Here is a 24,272-nt window from a genome sequence, read left to right as displayed (position 1 = left end):
TAGCACACCGCACCAACCTCTAACATCACACCAGTTGCTGTTGTATTTGTATTTTAATTATTTATTTGTCCTCCTCTATTGGGCTAAGTTCCTTAAAGGCCAGGACCATGCCCACATTTGCATATTCCTCCTGCACAGCTGGCACAGGGCCTGGTGTGTATCAGCTCCCTGTAAATGTTTGCAGGGCTGAAGGCTCACCTAGATTGAAGAGAGGAGGAGGGGGTAAAGCTGTGGTTGGGGAGAGGGGTGTGAGGTGACCCAAGACAGTGTTGAGTTAAGAAGTCAAAAGAGGATAGCATTTGGAGGAGGTGGGTATTTAAAGAGGTCTGGAGAGATGAGGACTAAGAAGAGACCATTGGATTCAGCCTGTGGGTCATTTCGCCTTTGGAAGAGCGAGGTGATGAGCGGAACTCAGCTGTGTATGCTGAAGAGTGGCTGGAAGGCTACGAAGTCTGGGCTCTGCATAGAGACTCCTGTTTGGAAACATGTGGCTGTGAAAGGAAAGAGAAAAGACTGAGGCGGTGGCTTGAAGAATAATCAGACTTGATGGAAAGGGTTTTGTTGTAGTGGCTTGTTTTTGTTTTAAGACAGGAAACGAGCATTTTTGTAGGGTGAGGGGAAGGAGCCATTGGAAAGAGGAGACTTTGGAGATACGTGAACGATGCCCAGGAGGAGCCCGAGGCAGCTGGAGGCACTAACCTTGTGGAAGATTTAGACAGAGTTTCTATTCTGAGAAAGAGGGAAAGGGTGGCTGCAGATGCCTTGAAATGGAGTAAAGTTGGGAAAGTTCTTACCAGCCGATACTATCTGCAGAGACTAAGAGGAGGGTTGGGGGCTTGAGAGGCGTGGAGAAGATGAGACGGCAAGCATGGCCCCAGACGATCTTGGAGAAAATGTGCACCTGACGTCTTTATTTAACTACTTAACCCGCCAACTTCACTGAGCATTTCATTTGGTAGTAAAACGATAATAGCTGCCATGTATTCAGTCAAGTAATTATGCACCAGACATTCTGCTCAGCACTTTCCATACATAATCTCATTCAGAACGTACAGCCATCCCCAAAGGCAGGTACCGTCGTCTCCATTTGATCCATGAGGACGTAGTAAAGCTTGCCCAAGTCTACACAGCTAGTAAGCCAGAATTCAGAGCCAGGCCTCCCTGACTGCAAAGCCCAAGCCCTAAACACGCATGCTGTGCTCTGCCGTATGCTGGGAGGATGCTAGATAAGTCTCAGAGTGATTCCCAGCTACAGGGCTGGGGGACGGGGGTGCTTCTTCCTCTCATCTCCTGTGGTTCTCACTGTGTGTATGTTTCCTCCTTAGCACTTTTTTGTGTGTGCTGGTCTGGCCAGTCACTTAAATATCTAACCCTTCGGCAGCAGTCAAGGAAGACCTCATTTAGCAAGTAGGCCTTAAGAACAGGTCAGATTAGGACGGGCCTTTGTGTCATGTCTTCTTTCTCTAGTTGCCTCGTGTTCTTTTTCTCACCATTTATACCTCTTTCTGCTCCTGAGTGATGGTGAAATAACATGTATCTCCTAGGAGGCAGAGATCTCCTTTCTCTCCTCTTTGTTTTGGGATAACTGCCTACTCTCCCCACTGGTGAGTCGTCCATTCTCTACTAACCACTCCTCTGCCTTTTCCCTTCCTCCTTGTCCTCCTTGCCCCCCCCCCCCGCCCCCCAGCGTATCTGTGAGGTGTATAGCCGGAACCCCGGCAGCCTGCTGGAAGAGCAGATCGAAGGCGCCCGGCGGCGAGTCACTCAGTTACAGCTGAAGATCCAGCAGGAGACTGGTGGCTTAGTGGTGAGTGATGATAGGCGTAGCTCTAGGAAGGGCACGTGCAGGTGGACGGAGGGGAGAATAAGGGAGAAATCTAGGACGGAGGCTTCCCGAGTCATACAGGACCGCAGGGCTGAGCCAGTGAGTGTTTAGTGTTTTACAAAGAAACAGGTCAGCAGTTCTTTATATAGCACCACAGAGACTGAGCACTGTCCTGACACTTGGGATCTCATAAAAAGAAATAGCCTGTTTCTTGCCCTCCAGCAGCTTACAGTTGCAATAGAAAGAAATAAATATGAAATAAATCAGACTGTCGGCTTTAATCTCCTAATTATCCATCCCCTTCTGGGTAGTTTCCTCATAGCTGATGTATATTCCGACACTAATTTTACTCAGTATTCATCTGGTAGCTTTTCCCATCACCTCTCCCTTCAGTAATGGGTCTTCTCAAAGAAGTACGAGCACTTTTAAAAGTCAGCCTAAGTAAAGGATCTCCAGTCAGTTGAGAGGGGTCTGTAGCAGTACTAACCACACTTTGTGGGAAATCCCAGAGAGGAGGCACTTCCTTATCTGTTCTAGTCAGGGACTTATTAATTAATAAGTATTAATTAGTGTCTTACTTCTCTCCGTCAGGCCTTAATTCTTTGGGTAAATAAGTAACTCTCCAAAAACTTTAAGATCTCCAAGAATAATATTTGCCAAAGCCAATAGAAAATTATTTGAGGATTATCTACTTTCTTTTTCAGAACATCCAGATCAAAAAAGTCTGGGAAACACAGGCTAATCAAATTTAAACTTTTATTTTCTGAAGGACTTCTCGGTATCACACGGTTGATAGGAGCTCAGGTTTAGGACTTAGACCGTCTGGATTCACCTCCCAGCTATAGTGCTCACCAGCTTTAAGACTCTTGGGCAAGTGACTTAACCCCTGGGAGCCTTGGTGTCCTCATTTATGAAATGGAGCTACGGCAGGATCTGCCTAGTAGTGGTATTGTCAGAATTAAAGGACGCCCTCAGCACGGGGCCAGTGCATGTTTGCTGCTGCCGCTGCCTCTGCGCTCGTGTGCTCTGTAAGTGGTTGAGTCTGAAACATTCAGCTTGGAATCTAGGGGTCTGAGCGCCAACCCTGGCTTTATAGTTTACCTGCTGTGTACCTTGGGCAAGTTACTTAAAACCTCTAAGCTTCTGTTTCCTCATTTATAACATGGGAGTACTATACCTGCCTCAGAGTTGTTGAAAAACTCAGTGAGATATAGACAAGAGTGCATCATAAACAGTAAAGCACTGGCAACATAATTCCCTCCACAAATGGCTGGTCAGCCCCAGTTCAGCGCCTGTCAGTCTTCAAAGATCTTTAGAGGCAGAGCTTTCCATCTGCTAGAGCTTTTCATACTCCTTGATAGTTCGGAAGTTCTTTCTGTGTCCAGCCCAACTAAGGCAATAGACGCTTTGAGGACCAGGGTGAGAAATCAAGTAAGTTTTTAGAATTTTGCTAATAGTAAAGCTCCCTTTTCACCATTAGGGGTCACCATTCTCCTCAAACTGTACAAATGAAGCACTAGCTCTTCCAAAGGGGCATTTTCAGGCAATGAAGCAGAGAGGCCACTAATTGTAAGCAGATGTTATCTGCTGAGACTGAGGGAAGGGTTGATTGGAGGAAAACAGTAGGGGGAGAGGTTCACAGCATATGTCCGCCCTCCGGACCTTTCTTTTTTAGGACATACTTCCGCTATATGGTGACACCAGCCAGAGATCATCAGAAGGTGAGTCCCGTCAGCACGCCTTTTCTCTCTGGCACATCTCTAGTCTACATTGCTTATCTATTCTGTTGTCCCGTCCCTTTGGGGCAGATTCAGGGGGAAAAAATATAGTCCCTGCCTCTGAGAAATAGAATAATGAGAGAAAGCAGTACCAGTGACAGGGAACTTGGATACAACTTATTCAGTAGAAATGAGTGTATAACCAGTAGCCCTGGATAGATAAGTGCCAGGAAAATACTAGAATGATGGTGGTCCAGACAACAGCATGCCTACCAGCACCTAGCAGCTAGGAGCTCAAGAGATGCTGTCATAAGAGGAGATGGATGGGAACCAGAAGAGGGTTGGGATGAGCTGAGGGCTAGCACTCGTTGCAAGGTAGAGCTATGGAGGATTACTTTAGGAGGTGACACTGCCTGGGCTCAGGTGTACAGGTAGGTAAAAGCTAGGTGTAGAGGTTCTCGGGGAGTCGTGTAAGAGAGATGAAGGGAAACTGGGAAAGAAAGGCAGGTGGCAGCTTCGCCCTCCTGCCCTGGGCACAGGTTCCCAGAATAAAGGCCCTTCTTCCCCCAGGCCACAGCTCCTTCCTCACTGTGTAAACTCTTTTATCCTCAGGCCGACTCTCTCTGGATTCCCAGGAGGGGGACAGTGGCCTGGACTCTGGCACAGAGCGCTTTCCTTCCCTCGGCGAGGTGAGTGCCAAAGCGGGGGGAGCCCCTTTTAAAACCATACATTCAGTTTTCCTTCTCTGAACACCTAAAGGTTCTGTGCTCACTGCTTACACCAAGGCCTCTGGCCTGTCATCTGTGGCCCTCTGGTATAGTTCCAGTTCCAAGGGTTTTAGTCATTCTGCTCTGGGATCCAAAGAAAGGGGGTTCAGATGCATCCTGCACTCAAGATCAGCGAATCTGGCTTCTGTTTCATCATCGTCAACTCTGTAGTACAGAGTCGGGTGGAGAAAGAGGCCATGTCTTTAACTGTAGCAAGCCTTTTTTGAGTGTAAGGGAGCAGAGATGAAAATTCTCTAAAACAGTGACTGGACCAGAAACACATTGCCAGCTGGCTGCGAATAACACCATCTTGGAGTAAATACAATGAACCTGGCCTAATCGAGTGGGGGGGGGGTGGTGGGGGGTGGGCAGCCTCTCTTTCTTTGTCACAGATTTTTCTGTACTTGAACAACTTATCTTTTCTGGAGTGGTCAGAAGAACTTCAGGCTTTGGCTTCAAAGGTTGTCTTCTAGGTGTTCTCAGTCTGCATATATTAATTGCAAATATAAACTTGCAATATAAAAATAAGAGTGAATAGAAGAAGTAATAATGGTGTGAGCAAAATATTTACTTAGCCAGCTTAATTAAATACATGAATAAGTAATTGAAAACATGTTTAAAACCTAATTTTAAATAATAGTTGGAATTTTATTTCTTTACTGCTCCTGTCTATTCGTGGGAAGATGATGAATGTACGTGGAAGGATCAGTATGTCAGAAAGACACCAAGAAGGGGGACGAGGGTCCTAAATAATCCACAGTTGACATTCCCCTGCGGGCTCCACATCTGGAAGCAATGCAGCCTAGTGGGCAGTGGGTTGAGACTGCCCAGGTTGCATCCAGGGAACACCACATTACTAACTATTCGACCTTCAGCAAGTCCCAGAACCTCTCCAAGTCTTAAGTTTCCCTGTGTGAGAAGTAGGAGGAATAATAGTTTCTACCTCAAAGGGCTGTTGTGAGCATTAAATGAGGTGATACATAACCAAGGACTAGTATAATGTCAGGCACAGAGCAAGTACTGGACTTTTATTAGCCAACGAGCAGAGCCCTGACGGTCTTCTGGATGAGGTTTTTTTGGGTTTTTTTTAATTTTTGGCTGCGTTTGGGCCTTCGTTGCTGCATTCAGGCTTTCTCTAGTTGCAGTGAGCGGGGGCTACTCTTCTTTGCGGTGCGTGGGCTTCTCACTGTGGTGGCTTCTTTTGTTGCAGAGCACAGACTCCAGGCACGCGAGCTCAGTAGTTGTGGCTCGCGGGCTCTAGAGCGCAGGCTCAGTAGTTGTGGCACACGGGCTTGGTTGCTCTGAGGCATGTGGGATCTTCCCGGACCAGGGCTCAAACCTGTGTCCCCTGCATTGGCAGGCGGATTCCTAACCACCGAGCCACCAGGGAAGTCCCTGGACGAGTTTTCTTCTCACAGAATTCTCTGTTCCTCTAGTCATTGGTGAATCGGAACTCAGTACTGTCAGACCCTGGGCCGGACAGTCCTCGAACCTCCCCTGTGATCATGGCCCGGGTGGCCCAGCACCACAGGCGGCAGGGCTCGGATGCATTGGTTCCCCCCAGCGGTGACCAGGTGAGTGATCAGAGCCACCGTGCGCTTTTGCTTTCCCTGTTTTCAGAACTGGGTTACCCATACGTGGCCTTGAACGATCAGACTAAACCCTGTTTTGAGATAGACACTAGAGGACAAATAGTAAAGGAAGAACATGGTTTAAATGCATACATGGAAGTAAGTCTATCTCAGTTTCTGGGTGAAGAGTCCGTGAATGCATCTGTAGGGAAGTGATGTCCAAGGAGCAGATCGCTGGTCTTTCTCTTAATGTCTGTATAGAATGGGAAATAGGTTGGTTCAGTGTTTATCCAGAACACTAATTTTCAATCTTCTCTTTCTTTAGCAAAGTCCTTTTCTTTAGCAAAATCTTATTATTTGGTACCCTAATACAGAAAACAAATAAATGCTCAGCTATCTGGGACTTTTCCTAATCAATCTCCCCACCTCAGCCCCCACCTCAGGGGCACTTCTCCAGAGCCCTAAGGTTCTGCAAAGCCTGATTTGAAAGCCACTGCTTTCAAGGGTAGAACTAGGTCCAGGGGAGATTTCAGGAAGACAGTTTTTGGCTCCATACAAAAAGCTTGCAAAGAACCTGAGCTATCAGACAATGGAATGGGCTGACTTGAGAGCCCGGGAATTGCCTGTCATTGTTCAGGCAGAGGTTAGGTCATTCCTTGTTAGAGACAGTGGCAAGAAAGCTCCGAGTTTTGTAAAGCAGTGTTTCTTAAAATTCATCTGCTACCACCATAATTTTTTTTCCATATCCTCATACCAACTATATAATGTTACTTAATATTTTTCTTTAAGCTAACTCACTTTTTAAAACTTAAATTTTTTTTAAAGGAAATTTGCCATTATATTAAAACCAACATCATACGCCATTTGATGCGCTAGTTCTCCCCATAGGATAAGAGTTTAGTTACTTTCAGATCTTGGAGGGGGAAAGGCAGGGAAGTGGATCTCACATGTATTAAAATGCCTAGTGTACCAGCTGCTGTGCTAGATCTTTTAGGAACAAATCTCATTTAATTCTTACCACCAGAAAAGGAGATAGGCATTAGAACCTTCATTCAGTGAGAAAACTGAGGCAGAGACAGGCTAAGGGACCATTCAAGGACTCAGCTTGCTAATGGCAGCATCAGACTAGAACTTAGTTTTCCTGAGCCCCAGTGCAGGGCTGCCTCCTGTCCTAGATGCTCTTTGATCACCCCTCCCACTCCTCCACCACCACCACCACCACTCCCCCTTAGTAGTACTATAGGGCCAAGGTCAGGCTGCCAGGCAGGGTCAGGTGCACATGGTGTTCTCTTTTTTTTTTTTTTTTTTTTTTTGGTTTTTGGTTTTTGGGTTTTTTTTGCAGTACGCAGGCCTCTCACTGTTGTGGCCTCTCCCGTTGCAGAGCACAGGCTCCGGACGCGCAGGCTCAGCGGCCATGGCTCACGGGCCCAGCCGCTCCGCGGCACGTGGGATCTTCCCGGACTGGGGCATGAACCGTGTCCCCTGCATCGGCAGGCGGACTCTCAACCACTGTGCCACCAGGGAAGCCCCCACATGGTGTTCTTAAGGGAGGTTTTCATTTAGGTGGCTAATAGAAGCAGGTGTAGAGTAATTGGTCTTGGAGTCCTTTTCCTCCTTCTCTGAATTTGTTTCAACTTCTGAAAACTATTTAAATTGTTATTTTTGAGTGATAAGAGCAAATATAGTATAGTTCCAGTTTCTTAATAATAATCTGTGTTAGTAAGAGCAAAGGTGGAAACCTGTACTATCCATGAAACTTGCAGCAGCTGGGGGATGGAATCATAGGGAATTCGAACTTTGTTATGTAATTCTGCAATGTTTGATTTTCTTATGATAAACATATTCTGCTTTTGCAATCAGAAAAACTGTATGTTTGTAAAGACTTTAAAAAAATAAATCCTCCCGCCCAAACAAGCAACAACCTAGTGCTTTCAGGTTTCACTAGAGAGCCAAGCAGAGACAGAAGTGATCACCCCACACCCCCTGGGCATCCTGGATCCCAAGGGATTCAGAGACTAAGGTGTTAGGGGAGAGGAGGATACTCAGGATGCGTCTGAGGAATTCAGGTCCAGCGCATCAGGCCTGACTCTGCAACTTCCAGCATGCCATTATAAGTGGGTGCTAGACTCTGATCTCTGAGATGCATCCTGGGTCTCTCGAGTTCTATACTCAGTCATTCTGAGCACAGAGTCTGTAAATACCCAGGAGAACAAAAATGAGTGAGGTGTGTCAGGGAGGAACCGTCAGGAAAAGCCCCTTGAGGAGGTGGAATAGGAGGCTGTCTTGGGCCTGAGAAAAAGTGGGCATGAGAAGTGCCTCCTCCAGATGGGTTCCAGAGCAATAGTCCTCGATGAGGAATCACTGAAAATGGGGTAGAGTGAATTGAGTGAAAAATATAGTTGGTAGGGAATCTTTGAAAGCTCAAGGAACCTTTAGGAGAAAGACTTGTCCAATGAAGCGTCTCAAACGTTTATACAGTATGAACTCTCTCATCAGACCTAATCGATGGCATAAGGGGGAAAGAGAGAAAGCCAAGCTGAGAAGCTTGGATTTTAGACTGGAAATGGGGAATCTACCATAGGTTCTTGAGCAGGCAGGGAAGATGATGGAGACGGTGTTGGAGAAGGCAAAGCTCCATTCCCTTTTGCTCAAGGAGGCAGAGATGGACCACAAAGCTCTCCTCCAGCAGGGGTAGAGGGCACACCGTAACTGTAAAGGAGCGCTGTGGAAGACACTAGGTTTGGAGGGCGTGTTTTTGGGGTGGGGGGCGGTCTGTTGAGGAGAACAACAGAGCCCCCGCCCACCAGTCCAGCAGAAGCTCTAGGTTCTTATTTTGTGGGCTGACACTCCCTCCTCAGATCTTTCACAAACAGGAAGAGAGCGCTTTCTCTCACTTCCCATCTTCATACGTCATGTGACCAGGCTGCTCTGAGTCTGCCCTGCCCCACCCAGAAGCAGTTGCCTTCTTGCAAGTGGAAATCATTCTTTCTGTTCTCTGAGATTTGGGGGGTGGTAGTGAGATGCCGGTGTTTACCAGCCCCGTGTGGCCTTCCACTTCAGTGCCATGCTGTCACTAACCAAACTCCACTGAGGGGGCTGGATCCCTGTCCTCTGACCTCTCATCTCTACAACTCGACTCTCTCCCCCAGGCTGTAGATCAAAGCCCAAAGCCTTTAATTATTGGCCCAGAGGAAGATTATGACCCGGGTTATTTCAACAACGAGGTAACAGTTTCCTGATTTTCTCCTTTCCTCATTCTTTTTCGTACCTGCTGCTCTGGACTAGAAGCGCTTGGACTGGCACCAGCTGTGAGGGAGCGTACGGGAGGGGCCGCGCTTATCAGCCCTGGCAGGCAGGGAGCATGGGGGCTGAGCTGGGGCAGGCAGTGCTTCTCTGCCCCCCAGCCCTGCCTGTCCTTCTGCCTTCCAGAGCGACATCATATTCCAGGACTTTGAGAAACTTAAGTCACGGCCGGCTCACCTGGGGGTTTTTCTACGGTACATCTTCTCTCAGGCGGACCCCAGTCCACTGGTAAGTCGCAAGTATCTGTCTCGATTGAGTACCTGCTTGTGCTTGGCCTCTGTCCCTGCTCTCTAGATGTCATAAGTCAGACCCATGGGCGTGGTCAGGCATCTCGAGGACAGAGACAAAACAGAAAAGAAGGTGCAACCTAGGTGGAAGGGATTCTTCACTGCTAACTGCATCGGTAGCACAGGGAGGAACAGGAGAGCTGGGCCAAGAAAGCTGTCGTTCTGGGTCTGCTTGGAGGAGATGGTCTTTCTAGGTTTTTGGAATGAAGGTGGATACAGACTGACAGTGGGGAGTTGAGAGAGCAGCCCTTTGCAAGTATACAGTGTTACTGCAAGAAAGCTTGGCAGAGGGGGAAGGTGGTAAAAGGTCTTCAGTCTGAAGGTGATGACAAGGAAGATCGTGACGGGATGGAGGTCGGGGTGCTCTGCGACAGTGCCCAGAGCCAGCAGCCTTACCAGTTTCTGTCGTTCTGCTCAGCTGCTTAAGAAGGGGGATGAAGGAGAGAGGCTGCTGTCATGTTCTCCAGAATAAACTTGTTGCCCGTGGCATGCACTGCGGCTCTTCCTTTCCGGGGCTACCACTGTTAGAAGCCAGAGTCAGCATCCGTTTGCTCAACAGGTGTTCAGTGAACACCTGCGTGTACATCCCAAGCGCTGGTATCTCAGAAGCATTCCTGAATGAAGACGAGGCCCAGCACAAAGAGAAATAACACCTGAACCCTTTAAAACAACAGATAAACAAGTACAAGACAAAATGTCAAGTGTGGAGAGGATACAGCGTCGAGGAGAGATTGCGTTGGGGGAATGTGTGTGCGCGCGCCAAGGGGTGGGGATGACTTGCCACAGGTTTCTGAAACGTGCTAAGCCAGGGTTTCTCAACCTCAGCACCACTGACCTTTGGAATTCTTTGTTGTGCGGTGCTGTCGTGTGCACGGCAGGGTCTTTAGCTGCATCACTGGACTCCACCCAGTAGATGCCAGTAGCACCTCTCCAGATATAAATCAAAAATGCCTCCAGACATTACTAGCTGTCCCCTGGAGGGCAAAAGCACTCCTGGTTGAGAATCGCTGCTCTAATCCATTTTCTCTCTCCCAGCTTTTTTACTTGTGTGCAGAAGTTTATCAGCAAACAAACCCCAAGGATTCCCGAAGCTTGGGAAAAGACATCTGGAATATTTTCCTAGAGAAAAATGCGGTAAGGCAGTCATGGACTGGATTACAATTTTCAATTTTATTATATTGTTTGACCATTCAGAGGCAGAGGAAAAACTAAGCAAAACACTCAGGCCGAGTGGAGACAGTTTTTTTTGGTTTTGGGTTTTTTTTAATATTTATTTTATTTTTATGGCTGCATCTGGTCTTAGTCGCGGCACATGGGATCTTCACTGAGGCATGCGGGATCTTTTGTTGCGACGTGCCGGCTCTTTGTTGCTGTGCGTGGGCTTCTCTCTAGTTGTGGCGGGTGGGTTTTCTCTCTCTAGTTGAGGCGTGCGAGCTCGGTAGTTGTGGCACGCGGGATTAGTTGCCCCACGGCATGTGGGATCTTAGTTCCCCGACCAGGGGTCGAACCCACGTCCCCTGCGTTGGGAGGCGGATTTTTTACCACTGGACTACCAGGGAAGTCCCTGGAGACAGGTTCCTAAAGAGGATTCCTGGATTCTGTTCCTAGCTCCACTCTAAAGACTGATCTCCTCTCTGGACCTCTTTTGCCCACATGTAGCAAGGTAGAGTGCACATTGCCTCTCTCTGAAATGTTTGGAGAAAAAGAACTTGCACCAAGTCCTAATTACTCTCCCCCGGATCAATGCCCTGGTTCCCTTCAACTCTCCTTGCCTTGCCCGTCCCTGGGATGCAGAAACAGAGGCCCAGAGACATCAGATGATAGAAATCAGTGAGCCAAGAGGCGAGCCCAGATTTCTGAAGTTCAGCCTGATGTGCTCTTACTGCCCCGAGGCAGGGTTCAGAGGGAGGGGACCCCAGAGTGTCTGGGGTGGATGAGCACGCTGCATCTGGACACAGCTCCCAGGGATGTGTCAGGGATCCCCCCGGTGGCAGCACCTCGGCCTGCAGAGGGCAGTTCCCATCTTCGACTTCCTAATCTGATCAACTAAACTAATTCCAAAATGACTTTATTCACCTGGCAGTAAGCTACTAGGACTAATGAGACTGGGGAATAAACGGCTTTTCCCCAGGATTTTTATTTTTGTCCCCTTCAGTGGGTCTTGAGTAAGGAGGTTAGAGCTGCCCGTTGTTCCCTGTTGGCTGTTACGGAACCGCCACAATGTCCAGCTGGTAGGTAGCCATAAAGCAAAGGCCAGGCGCTGTGCTCACTGGAAGCCTTGGTAACATGAGGCCAGTTTTCCCTTGGGAGTGAAGGAGCGGGGAAGCCCATCAAATCGCCTCATCAAGATTTCTCCCATGCTACTAAATTGGTACCAGTCCACTTTTGGGAACCTCTCCATTCCATGCCTCTTGACGTCCTTGAAGTAAGAGTGGGAAGAGTACAGGTGCCACCCTCGGAGTAGAGTCCCAGCTTGCCTTGCCACCTCAGATTCCACTTCTCAAATCCCGAGCCTAGAATTCAGCTGGAGAGAGGTGAATGGAGGGTAGGGTAGTGTAGGGAAAGGGGGAGAGAAGCTAGTGTTCTGGAGCCCTCCTTGCCTCTGCACAGTATCTCCCACATCCCCCGGGGTGTGTGGATCTCACCACTTCTGCCCCCACCCTTCTGTCTTTTAGCCTCTGAGAGTGAAGGTCCCAGAGATGTTACAGGCTGAAATTGGTAAGTTGGCTCCTAGGACGGTTAGTCTCCTCTTGGTGTCCGCCTTGCTGTGCTGGGCCCTCGGGAAGGGGCGGGGTGTCGGGGGGACATAGTCCCTGCCTTGGGCAGCTGTTCTCAGATAGGGGGAAATAGGGACAGTTCCTCCAGAACTCCTCGCGGTAGCTTATGGACAAGCACAGACAGAACGGACCCTGCCTGGGAGCTTGTCGCGGGGAGACAAGGCTTGGTTAGGAGAGCGGGGTCGTTCCTACCAACCTTCCATGTGACCTCTCTGGGCCTCAGTCGGCTCATCTGTACAAAGAGGAAATTGGATTCCTAAGCCTGGTCGAGCATCAGGATCCCTTGGGGAATTCTTCTTTAAAAATACAGAAACCAGTGCCTCACTCCACCCCACCTGAGAGTCAGGATCTCTGGAGTATTTTTGTTCTTTTGGTTTCGTTTGCGTGAGTTCCTCAACTCACACAGAGTGAGGAGGCAGGGAACGAGGCAGTTGCTCTGCTCCCGTCTCACTCTCAAGCCACGACTAGAAGAGCTGAGGAAGGTGGTAGAAAGAGGATGTTAGTCTGAGAGGCTAATCATGGGAGCTTTCTAGACGTAATAGTTTGAAGCTGCCTTGGAAAAGAGGCACTTTACAGGCCCAGATGATAGGAAAGCTTATGGGCACAGGCAGAGGGTGAATGTAGGGACAGGAGAGACACCTTCCAGTTTCCGGTGGGGAGTTGGGTTTCCTTGCCTTTTTCAGCCTTGTGAGCTGTCCCTGGGTCAGTGGAAGGAGAATGAGCCTCTCAGAGGTTTGCACATGATGTCAGAGGGCAGCAGAGTCTGGACACATCCAGAGAGGGACTTTAATATTTCCCCACTTAATGGAGTGTAGAACACCCTGAAAATGTTTTTGTCCTTGCCTCGGGACTTGGATGTCAGGATTCCAGTCCTGAATTCAGGAATGACCTGGTAGGTCCAGGCCTCCACTTCCCTTGGTTAACAGGAGGGCAGAAAGCCAGCTTTCCCTCGCGGTACCCCAGGGAGCTAAGAGGCTTGAAGATGCTCAGCAGATATAACCTCCTCCTCTTGACATCCCTCCCCTATCTGTCTCCCCTCTGCTCCCACCGCAGACCTGCGCCTGCGGAATGGTGAGGACGTGCGCGCTGTTCTCTGTGAGGCTCAGGAGGCAGCCATGCCAGAGATCCAGGAGCAGATCCATGACTACAGGTGCCCGGCGCCCCCCCTCCTGCTCTCTCCCCTGCCTCCTCGCCCGTTTTCTTTCCCCTGCGGTGTATGTGCATCTCTTGTGATGTGTGTATGTGTGCCTCACTCTCTGTCCAGCAATGATGTACATGTGTTTCTTTCTCTGTGTGTCTCTCTGGCTCAGAACAAAGCGCACTCTGGGGCTGGGAAGCCTGTATGGTGAAAACGACCTGCTGGACCTGGATGGAGACCCTCTCCGCGAGCGCCAGGTGGCAGAGAAGCAGCTGGCTGCCCTAGGAGACATTCTGTGAGTCTCCGATCCACTTCTACCCCCTGAACATGCTGCACAGATTGACGTTTTGTGGGTCTGTTTCCCAACCTCTCCCCCTCTTCCACTGCTTGCCTGATCCGTCTTCCCCTGAAAGATGGGGAGAGTCCAGCCCTCTTGCTTCATTTCTCAGGCTGGGGCTGCAGGAATTTCAAGGGAGTTGCAGAGCCTGGGGCTCCTGACAGTAATTTGGTGATTATGACAAACCACGGGCTCCAGGAACGCAGGGAGCTTTCTGCTTCCCCTCCCTAGCCTCTTCTTGACGGGTCTCCCTTTTTGCTCTAAGGTCATATCTGATGCTGAGTGTGAGAACCACGCTGTGATTCTCCAGGGAATAAAGTTCCTTCAGGAGGCAGGTGGCTCATGGGAAATTGGGCTCTTTTTAACTAATCACATCAGAGGACTAGCCTAACTAAACTTATTAAGGAACTTCTGGCACAGCTGCTGTGGTTGCATCTCTCCAGTCTTATTTTCTAAAAGTGTCCCAGGTGCCTGGGATGACTTTGTAGGGACACTTGCAGGCTTAGAGGTAGATTTTTCACCCCAGTACTTCTTTCCACTCAATAGTTGTATGACTTTTTTTTTTTTGGCTGCACTGCGAGGCATGTGGGATCTTAGTTCCCTGACCAGGGATCAAACCTGTGCCCCCTGCAGTGGAAGCGCAGAGTCCTAACCACGGGACTGCCAGGGAAGTCCCGAGTAGTTGTGTGACCTTGATCAAGCTATGTCATCTACCTTGGTCTCATCTAAAATGACAGAGATTGGGCTAGATGATCTCGATAGTCTCTACTAACAGTGATATTTCAATCCAGCAAATTTCTGTGGAGTCCCCACTGACGCTAAGCAGTGTTCTAGCTCCTGGATGCATTAATAAACAAACAGCAGTGCTTGTGGGGCTTATGTTATCGTGGGAAGAGAAAGCAGTATGTAATAAATAAGTAAGTTATATACTATGTTAGAAAATAAGGCTGGGGGGTGGGGGGGAATAGAGCAGGCTGAGGGGAGTCAGGAGCACCTGAGCTAGTGGGTTGCAATTTCAAATAGAGCCTCATCCAGAAAGTTACATTTGGGCAACTGAAGAAAGTGAGGGAGTCATCCTTGGACATATCCTGGGGGAAGAGCATCCCAGGCAGAGGGAACAGCCAGGGCAAAGTAGGAATGTGCTTGACGTATTTGAGGAACCGTAGGAGACCAGTGTGGCCAGAGAAGATTGAGAAGCTCAGTGCTGAATCAGAGAGGTAACAGAAAGAGCAGCCTTGCAGAGCCTGTGGACTGTTTTAAGGTCTTTAGTTTTTTTCTCTCAGTGAATGAGGAGCCACTGGAGCTGTGAGAGACTCGAGGGTGGGTGGAGGCTGGTGAGAGAACAAGGAGGGGTTCGAAACAGGGAGATCAGTTACGGGAACCCACGCTCCGACCAGAGAATTGGCGATGGAGGGTGTGAAGAGAGGTCAGCTCCAAGTATATTTTGACAGTAGAACCAACAGGAGGATTTCCTAAAAATTGATGTATAGGATGTGAGAGAAAGGAAAACCAAGGAAGACTCCACAGTTCTTACCTAAACCACTAAAAGGACAAAGGTGCCATCAGTCTAGTTAGGGACAGTCGTGTGAGGGACAGTTTTGTGGTAGAAAACCGGAAGCTCAGTCTCGGACATGTCAAAATCTGAGATCTTTAGACATCAAACTGGAGATTTGAGTAGACAACTGCATAGATGAATCTGGCATTTGACAAGAGATCCGGGGTGAGATGAGACCAGATGAGGTCCCACAGGGAGGGTATATGCTTTGAAAACAACCCTCTGGCCCTCAGCCAAACCCGGAATCTTTCTGGGCCTTAGTTTCCCTAGGAGTCAGATGGCACTAATCACCCCGACCGTGCCAGGGATGGCGGCAAATCCTGACCGAGCCTATTCTGAGGTCATAGGCACCACAGAGTTCTGTGGGGTTATAATGGACAGCACAGGCACCCTGCTTATAAAGGCTTCTATTTAAAAGAAGGAAGTGCTAGCCTCATTAAATGGAGATATGGGACCTATTATTTTGAGTAATAAATTATACGTGTAAATATTATACGTGTAAATAGCTTAGAATAGTGCCTGGCCCGTAGTGAGCACGCAGTATTGGTTGCTGTTACCATTAACCTCTTTTAAATAGGTTCCTCTGAATCAGGTCTCAAGGTATTATCTCTGTGCCCTCATCTTCTTTCCTCTTGCCTCAGTGTCAGCCCAACCCTTCTAATTTAGTTCTAGGTGGACACAAAGAGGAGCCTTTTCCTCCGTGGTAGCTTCAGAGGCTGAAACAGATACCAAGCGAGAAGCTGTATTTGCCTCATTCCCCTTCCTTTTAGCTGGCTAAGGACACCATCATCACCATCACTCTGTGCTAATTGAGCCCCTCGGAGGAATGAGAACCCTCACCTCCTGAGCCCCAAGCTGGCTCCAGAGCTGAGACCAGGAGTCTGAGTCTGACCTTTTATCATCCTCCTCCCTTTCCTCACCCGCTCCCTTCCTCTAGGAAAGAACTTACCCTCCTCCCAGTATTGCACAGGCGGACGAGCCTCTGCCTTTGCAGTCTGAGTCATCTGTTCTTTTCTTTTGTTCCAGGTCCAAATACGAGGAAGACAGGAGGTGAGTGAGTCTGTGCGGTTGAATCAAGGTGGGAAGGAGTGGGGTTGAGCTACTGGGCGTTGCATCTCTGCCCATCATAGGCGAGTCCCTAGCTCCAGAGGATCACCGTCTGTCCAAGTTTAGTTTCCAGATGTCTGTGTAACCACAAGGAGGTCACGAGGCCCCAGGCCCTGGTACCCGGGGATCACTGCCTGGGACGTGGGTCTGCTCCTCAGTGTGAAGACACCAAGCTGCCAGCACTCCCCTTCCTGGCCTCCTCTTCTCCACCCACATTAGCCCTGTGTCTTTCTCGTAAACCACCGAAAGAAGGAGCAGTGATAGAATCAGCCTGTGTTAGCAGCACCTGCAGAGGGGAGCTAGGGTACAACACATTTCCTCTGCTGACACATTTTTTTTTTCCTTGAAGCCTATATACATCCCTTTGTTTCTCAGTAGCCAGTGTTAAAATGAGGGTGCATTCCTTGAGCATACACGCACTCAATAAGGGAGAGAAGATGGGGTTAGAAGTCTGTTTCAGAGAAGACGAAAGCCAGGGCCGAAACATTTGCTTCATTGAATCCACAAAGTGGATAATCTGTCTACCGAATTGAGAGGCAAATACAGTTTTAAACACAGAGCTCTGGACAGTTTCATCTGTGGCAGTTGGAAGCTACTTGACAGATCATTTCCATCTCTTTTTCTCCTTGTACTTGGGGTGGGTGGTGGCAAAGGCAGCTTACCTGGACTTGCAGGGGCCGGTTGGCGCTTCTCCGCATCCCTTTGCCACCCCACCCCTGTGTATACGCTTGAGGACATTAGCTGTGGGCCTCAACCGTCGCCCATGGCTTATTAGTTGCTTATATTTTAGAGAACTGACGCGTCCTTCCACTGACCACTGTCCCCTCGTTAGGGAGCGTTCTGCATAGGAGAAGAATACGATTTCTTCTGGGAGTCATGCCAGCCAAGACTTTTCTCCCGCTTCTGCCTGCTGTCCCATCTGAGTATTCTGGGCCTCCCGCTGAATGCCCTGGCCCTTCGCCACCCCACTGGGTGGTGGTGAGGAGCTTGTGTAAAGCAGTCCCTGCTGGCGCTTTCCGATTCACCGCCCCCATTCCTCTTTTACAGTGCCCCCATGGACTTCGCCCTCAATACCTACATGAGCCATGCGGGCATCCGTCTTCGAGAAGCACGACCTTCCAACACGGCTGAAAAGGCCCAGTCCGCTCCTGACAAGGACAAGTGGCTACCCTTCTTCCCGAAGACCAAGAAGGTGACAGAGCTCCCCTAGAAAGAATCATCTCTTGGCACGGTTCCTGCGCTGAGGCAGACCGGGGAGAGTCATTGAGAATCCCCAAACTAGAGCAGCCCTCTCCCTCCCTGCAGTCCCAGACCAGAAGCAGATGTGCGAGATCAGATACAAGCATGAGTCTGCTTTCCCACTGCTTGTTTAGGGCTAATCATAGAGGCAGTAGCACGGTGACCAGTGGCCCGGTCTGGGTACTGGGACCTTCTCCAAACCCTAGTGTCTCTTATCTCAGCAGAGCAGCAATTCCAAGAAAGAAAAGGATGCCTTGGAGGACAAGAAGCGAAACCCCATCCTCAAGTACATCGGGAAGCCCAAAAGCTCTTCCCAGAGCAGTGAGTATTTGGGGAGCAAAGCCTTGGACAGGGACCTCGGCCCCTTCACAGGCCAGCATGTTGGCAGAGGGCCTTCCTGTGCTTCAGGCAGCCAAAGGCCCAAACAAACTCTGAGGTCGCAGCTTCCTCTCGGTGCTATTGCATTCTCCCCTTGCCACACCCAGTGACGGCCCCTGAGGTACAGGGAACTGCTTCAGAGCCAAGGAGGCCAAGCCAGTCCCTGGGTCTAGGAACTCAGAGACAGTTGTAGACACTGAACAGCCATGCAGAGGAGTATTTCCCCCTCGGCAAGATTGCCCTGTTGACAGTCAGTGCCTCCTTCACCTTCAGCCATGGACTTGTCTGTCCTCCTGAGGGCCTGTGTGTTGGGAGCAATTATGGGCCCTTGATGGAGGGTTTCAATTAAGCAGAACTAGGTGGAAAGGGAGCAGGTTTGGGACCCAGAGGCTCCCCTCATGCCATCAGTAATCCAGACCTCCATGGATCCTGTCACCGATCTCTTCCCAATTGTGTGTCATCTGTCTGGACATTGCTGCTGGCCCTCCCAGTCATTATCTTAAGGCCCCAGTGTTAGTCTTGGGGATCTGGGAAGGGCCACGGCATGGGCCTCCTGCCTTTCCCGAAACTGCTGCCTTGGGGGAAGGGGAGAGGAGGGGACTCTACTAGATCAGCCCTGATTTTTGCCACTACCTTTCATTTTCCAGCTTGATGTAATTTTTATTTTGACTCTTGAAACATTAATTTGACTTTTCATGGTTTACTTTTGTTTTTGTTTGTTTTCTTTTAGCATTTCATATTCCCTTGTCCCCTGTGGAAGGTAAAAGGACCATTTTCTTTGGGTTTTTCTTTGCATTAGCATTGAGTTTCCATTTCCCAAGTCCTGTCTGCCCTTCTTCCCCTCTCCTTCATCGCCTCCTGCCCTGGCTCTCTTTCCTCCCTCCCTTTCCTCACTCCATTACTCTTGTATGTTCCTCCATGCTGCTAAAGCTCCCCATGACACAAACGCCTGCCCAGGGGTGCCTGCCCAGGGGCTCCTGCGCTCACGCTGGGCGCAGGACTCTGCCTACCTAAGGCAGGGTGGGAGGGGCCGGGGCACTGCCCCCCGGCACCGTGCAGCTCCTCCTGGCAGTGCTGGCAGAGGCCAGCTTCTAGGCCCTCCAAGACTGGTCCACGGCCTGCGGCCTTTCTCATTCTGTCAGCTCTCCGTGGATGCGGCTCCAAAAGTCCAGGGCTCTATGTAAATGAGGGAAACCCTCGCATGTTGAAATGTCCTGTACAAGTTCCTCAGATTTTTGTTTTCAACTGAAATAATAGAATCCTCAGTTTTGAGTGTTGTATGGGGTTGTTTTTAGTACCTAATGGGTCTTCAGCAGTTTTGCCTTGGGGTATTTTCATTTCTATCATCTCCTTTGTTTAAGTCCTTCACTGTAGCACCTTCATCTCCTGACTCTTACCTTTGCCAGCACAGCGTCACTGCAACAGTTAAAGAGAATGACCCTAACATATGTATGTTAGAGGCCTAATATCTTCTAGAATCTATGTATCAAAAATAAATACATATATAACAGACATTAACCCAGCGGAGCTTAGAACCCAGAAGTGGGCAGGTTCATTTCCCATCAGTGAGGTCCATATGCATACAATTAAAGTGATTAATATTTTCTAGGTTCTGCAGTAAATCAAGGGGAGAGATAGCAGTGAGGGGCAATCAGGAAATCTGTTGCTAGAATTCACTTTATATAAAGTGACAATTAAAGATAATGATTTTCAAAATAATTTTTAAAGTTAAATTCCTAGACTTGTTATGCTATTTTAAACAATATAAGTAAAGAAATATTAGGGGGGGGGGAAAGTCTATAAAACAATGGAAAAACTAAAAGAATGGCCTTGAAACCCAGGCCCTTAGTTTTTAACACATACTTCCTCCCATCCACCCTGCCCGAGGCAGGCATGAGGCAAGCAGCAGGCCTGAGACGAGCAGCCCTGCCCAAGCCGCTTGCTTTGTGTCAGCCTGAGAGGCAACAGGAACACCCAGGGTAGGGCTGCTGATCCCCAGAGAGGATAAGCATGCTGGGTATTCACCATCTCTTTGAGTCATATCTTTCTATTGTCATTTCATGGTTTGATTGGATGTTCTCAAGTTCCCAGGACATCAGACAAGTCTGTATGCATATCTAAAGACCAAACACCCACCAAAGCTAGAAAGCCTCAGCACTGAGAACCTTGCTGTTTAGGGTCATCCGCTAGTGCCCCTGTTTATTAGTGAAGGCATCTGATTGTTAGTGACATATAATTCACTTTTGTTTAGTTTCATTGTTATTCAGAGAATGGAGGAAGGGAGAGCAAAGGTTACTGATGAAAACTTTGCCCTTTTCAAAAACGCGTTCCTTTCTACGTGTCTTTTTCCCCTGTTACTCTGGGTTATTCAGTTATACCAAATCTCAGGGCCACACCTGTTCCTTGTCACAGCTAGGGTGTAACTATATCCCAAGAACTGGGCCTTTTCCAAGTGGCCCATGGGAGAGGGAACAATGGGCTCTGCCCGGAGGCCTTCTATTATAGGACGTTCCCAGGCTCCCACGTCATCACCCAGCCAGGGATGCTCCGGGCTGCTGCAGTTGCCCCAGGGCCCAGATGCACAGTCTGGGACAGGCAGATCTGACTCAAATCTCCAAAATGGGAGTGATGGTAACAGGCCCTACTCCTAACATATATACACAGCCACCTATTTTGCAGTTTTAGAAAAACATTACCTGCCTAAAGGATATGAAATCGTGACCTTTGAAGAGACCAGCTAAATGTTTTTCTGTTTCCTCTGGCTTGGAAATTTTCTTACGGATCTCAAGTTTAGATACACAGGGAGATTTATACGTTTGTGTATGCCGATGTCAGAATCCCTGGTTAGTGTGGTTAGGACCAGGGCCTGGCGCCCGGGGCTGTTTGTCTTGCCTTCCCCATCCCATTATCCTTCCTATTGGTCCGGGCAGAGCAGCGTCTTTAGCCCAACTCCTGTTCCGACATCCTGGACCTGGAGCTGAGCTAATCGACTGTGAAGATAGGAGCCACTGAGCCCCTGGGCCTGAGGTCTCTTCTCCAGGGTCTCCACATGGCATCAGCTATGCCTTTTTTACTCTTTTACCTGCCTTCTCTACTTTGAACAAGAACAGCTCTCTTTTGTCTTAGCTTTGAAAAGCATCTGGAATTTGAATGCCGGAGAGTGACATCTCTCCTCTGTTCCTCCTAAGACCCCCCTCACTGGTAATGGAGGGTCTGATTCTTTAATGATGGAGAGGAAGAGGTGGGGGTGAGGGCAGAAAGAACAGGAAGAACAGAAAAACCAGAAATAGTGAACTCTAAAAGTAGTATAAATTTGAGAAGTGCTTGGTAAAGTTGGCAACCTGGCCAAATTATACCAAGGTTGATGTGTTTTTGGTCTTCCTGGCTAACTTTTTTTTTTTAACACATATATGGCTCTTGGGAATAACCTAGTAACGATTCTCAAGCATGAGAACCACTGTAATAAAGAATGAGAGAGCCAAAAGAAATACCCGTAGCAAATGCACTTTCAAACCCTCTCATTTTGCATCCCAGGAAAGAGTAGCCCCCAGAAAGGGGGAGGGACTGCCCGTGCCACGCCACACAGTAGAAGAGCCAGGGCTCACATCATGTCTCCTGACCCTCAGCCCCATGCTGTTCTCATCCGTGCTTGCTCATCGCTGTCTTCTGGGCTAGAGGGGAGCGAGGGCCCCAAGAAGTCACTCCTGAACAGAAAGCAGAGTATCTTTCATTATCTTTCTTCCGCTTCCAGTCAAACCAGGCAACGTGAGGAACATCATTCAGCACTTTGAGAACAACCAGCAGTACGATGCCCCGGAGCCTGGGATGCAGCGACTCTCGACAGGAAGCTTTCCCGAGGACCTGCTGGAGAGCGACAGGTAGCAGTGGCTGGCTGGGGCCTGCTGGCTGCCCAGGGAGGGGAGCGTGGGCAGGGTTCAGGGCTAAGGTTCAATGCCAGCTACTTTACCCCCCACTAGACTGTAAGGCTCCCTCTATAGAGCTCTCTCCCTCTCCCCCAACCTGCCCGCCTATGTGTTGGTGATCAGGCCAGCGGGAGAGAGAGCAGGGCCTCTGACCTTCCAGTCCAAGAACCATATGCCTTTAAAATTTCCTTTGGATTCACCCCCTGGCCACGCAGTAGCCTCCACCCCAAGAATGAACTAGATTATGTTATAAAGCAGCTAGTCAGGAAACCCTAAATGACAAGGCTAGAGAAGAGTACAGAGTGGGGCGAAGGGAAATCCTGGCAATAAGGAAGTCAGGCTAAAGACAGTCTGGGGCATCCGTGAAGAAGAGAGTTAGAGATGAGGTTCTGCTGGCTAGTTTAAAGGCAGACGGTGTAACTTGGGCCTCAGATGTACATCTCAGCGAAGAAGTAGAAAGGTCATTGATGCAAAACAAACTGCAAACTGCTCTTCTTTCAAGAAGCAAAAGGGGAATGGAGGCTGTGACATTGCTCACATTCTCCACCTCTGGCCGGATTCTAAGAAGAGCCCTTCTCTGGTGGTGAAATGTACTCTTAGACGTGCTCTTGACTGTGGCACGACAGCCATCAGGTCACGTCTAAAATTCTGTAGCCAGCACTTCAAGTGAGAACTGCCTGTAGTCAGAAATACCCCTGCAAATTCCTTAAGGCACACTTGAGGTACGGTAAATGTGGTCTTGTGTATACAAAACTAGTTCCTGTGTGCACTGCTGAGCTGGACTAAAGGCAGACCCAAAGGCAAGTCAGCATGCAGCAGCCTGACTAGTCAAACCATTTTACCCCTGAAATAACTAATTATCAAACTGTAAGTCAAACATTCCTGCTTGTATGCAGGGTTACTCCTTTTTGTTTATACTAAGCCTTTATAAGCTTAATACTCATTAAAAGATTTTGCCATAGTGAGAATTAACCAAGATTTAGGCAAGATAAAGGTTAGATGTGTACTGGGGTCAGAGGTTGAGTTCTACTATTACTGAGTAAATTAAACATACAAATTATATGATTGCTGGGGTAGGTGTGATCTCACAGATGTATCAAATGTACAATTATAAGATATACTATCAACATTTTGAGGCAATATTTGAGACCATTTGTAAACGTATTCTTCAAGTTGTTAGGTAAAATTGCCCTGAGACGTTCATTGGGATTCTGAATCTACTCTCAGCAGAAGCCTTTGAATTTGATGACAATCTTTGAATTTCACTGACAATCTTAGAAGAAATGGCATCGGCAGCATGGTGGGTCAGAGGTTGTCGTAGAAACTAAACAGGTGTAAGAAGCCCCCCATTCTAGACAGCAGTGGTCTAGGAATTTTTGGCCAGAGGTGGGTTGTATGCCTCACTTCTTGGTGGGATCATTACTCACTTCTGGGTACTTGAAAGAAGCCCCAGGAACCTCATTGCATGAGGTTTGTTGTGGTGCTAAAGTGACCCATTGTGGGGCACTGGTGAAGGTGTTTTGAGTTAGTCTGTGTTGGAAGTGTTCTGTCAGACGTCAGGGGGTGAGTTCAGTAGGGCATCAGCCGGCAGTATGGTTTCTAACCCTGCAGACGAACCCCCAGGACCTGGGCGGGGGAGCGACGTTGGGACCCTCTGGCAGTTCAGAGAGACTTGATGAATGGAGACCAAGGCATTTGGCTCCTTCTCCGCAGCAACCTGCTGTGCTGTTAAGAGCTCTCCAGACTCTCCAGGCCTTCTGTTGTCCTAGAGGCAGAGCAGGATGTAGATCAGTAATAATGTCAGCAAAGAACTAGCCCAGCAGGACCATGGGGGGAGGCACCATCCTGGGGCAGCCAGGGGTCAGAGATGCCAACTGTCACAGGGCTGATGCACTGCAGGACTCAGAAAAGAGCAACACCCAGTCGTCAGCATCTCATCAAGCCCCACAGATACTCAGTGGCCAAGCACGGTAGGCCAGGGAGCAGGTTCCTGCCCATCAGTAAACAGGCCCCTGTAAGCACCCTCCCAAGCTGGTCTGCTCCCAAGAGGGGACTGGAAGCCTAGGAAGGATGCTGTCAGGATAAGAACAGAAGAAATCCACATCACAACTGGAGGGGTGGGAATCCAACAGCAGAGAGAATTTTCTGACAGGCAGTGTGGAGAATACTAGAGTGTGTGGAGAGGGTGCTTCTACTTCCCTCTTAAAAGATCTTGTGAAAGGAGACATCCGCCTCAAGCAGAGCCCAAGGTGGGAGCCGACCTGTCCCAAAGCAGAGGGCCAGATGAGCTGGCCCCGAGAGGGCCAGGGGCGGGGAAGGTGGGACCTTGCTGTCCCTGATGAGGGAC

General features: G+C 49.0%; 1 protein-coding gene across 7 annotated transcripts in view; it reads left to right on the top strand.

The window, feature by feature from the left end:
- ARHGEF11 (Rho guanine nucleotide exchange factor 11) overlaps positions 1-24,272 on the top strand; it is a 113,896-nt gene that overhangs the window by 74,904 nt on the left and 14,720 nt on the right. For 2 of the 7 annotated variants that reach the window (XM_060032101.1, XM_060032051.1), the window contains exons 8-22: positions 1,688-1,807; positions 3,501-3,546; positions 4,156-4,232; positions 5,747-5,884; positions 9,031-9,105; positions 9,311-9,412; positions 10,507-10,605; positions 12,147-12,189; positions 13,302-13,398; positions 13,559-13,681; positions 16,305-16,328; positions 17,433-17,577; positions 17,846-17,945; positions 18,733-18,762; positions 21,754-21,880. In XM_060032101.1, the coding sequence (XP_059888084.1) occupies positions 1,688-1,807; positions 3,501-3,546; positions 4,156-4,232; positions 5,747-5,884; positions 9,031-9,105; positions 9,311-9,412; positions 10,507-10,605; positions 12,147-12,189; positions 13,302-13,398; positions 13,559-13,681; positions 16,305-16,328; positions 17,433-17,577; positions 17,846-17,945; positions 18,733-18,762; positions 21,754-21,880 (1,346 nt within the window). The remainder of the gene's footprint in view (positions 1-1,687; positions 1,808-3,500; positions 3,547-4,155; positions 4,233-5,746; positions 5,885-9,030; positions 9,106-9,310; positions 9,413-10,506; positions 10,606-12,146; positions 12,190-13,301; positions 13,399-13,558; positions 13,682-16,304; positions 16,329-17,432; positions 17,578-17,845; positions 17,946-18,732; positions 18,763-21,753; positions 21,881-24,272) is intronic. The other 5 variants (XM_060032059.1, XM_060032068.1, XM_060032092.1 and 2 more) reach the window with 5 other exon arrangements.

This window comes from Delphinus delphis, chromosome 1, assembly GCF_949987515.2.
Source record: "Delphinus delphis chromosome 1, mDelDel1.2, whole genome shotgun sequence".
Taxonomy (NCBI): domain Eukaryota; kingdom Metazoa; phylum Chordata; class Mammalia; order Artiodactyla; family Delphinidae; genus Delphinus; species Delphinus delphis.
Note: the sequence above shows the minus strand (reverse complement) of the source record. Positions and strands in the feature narration are given on the sequence as shown.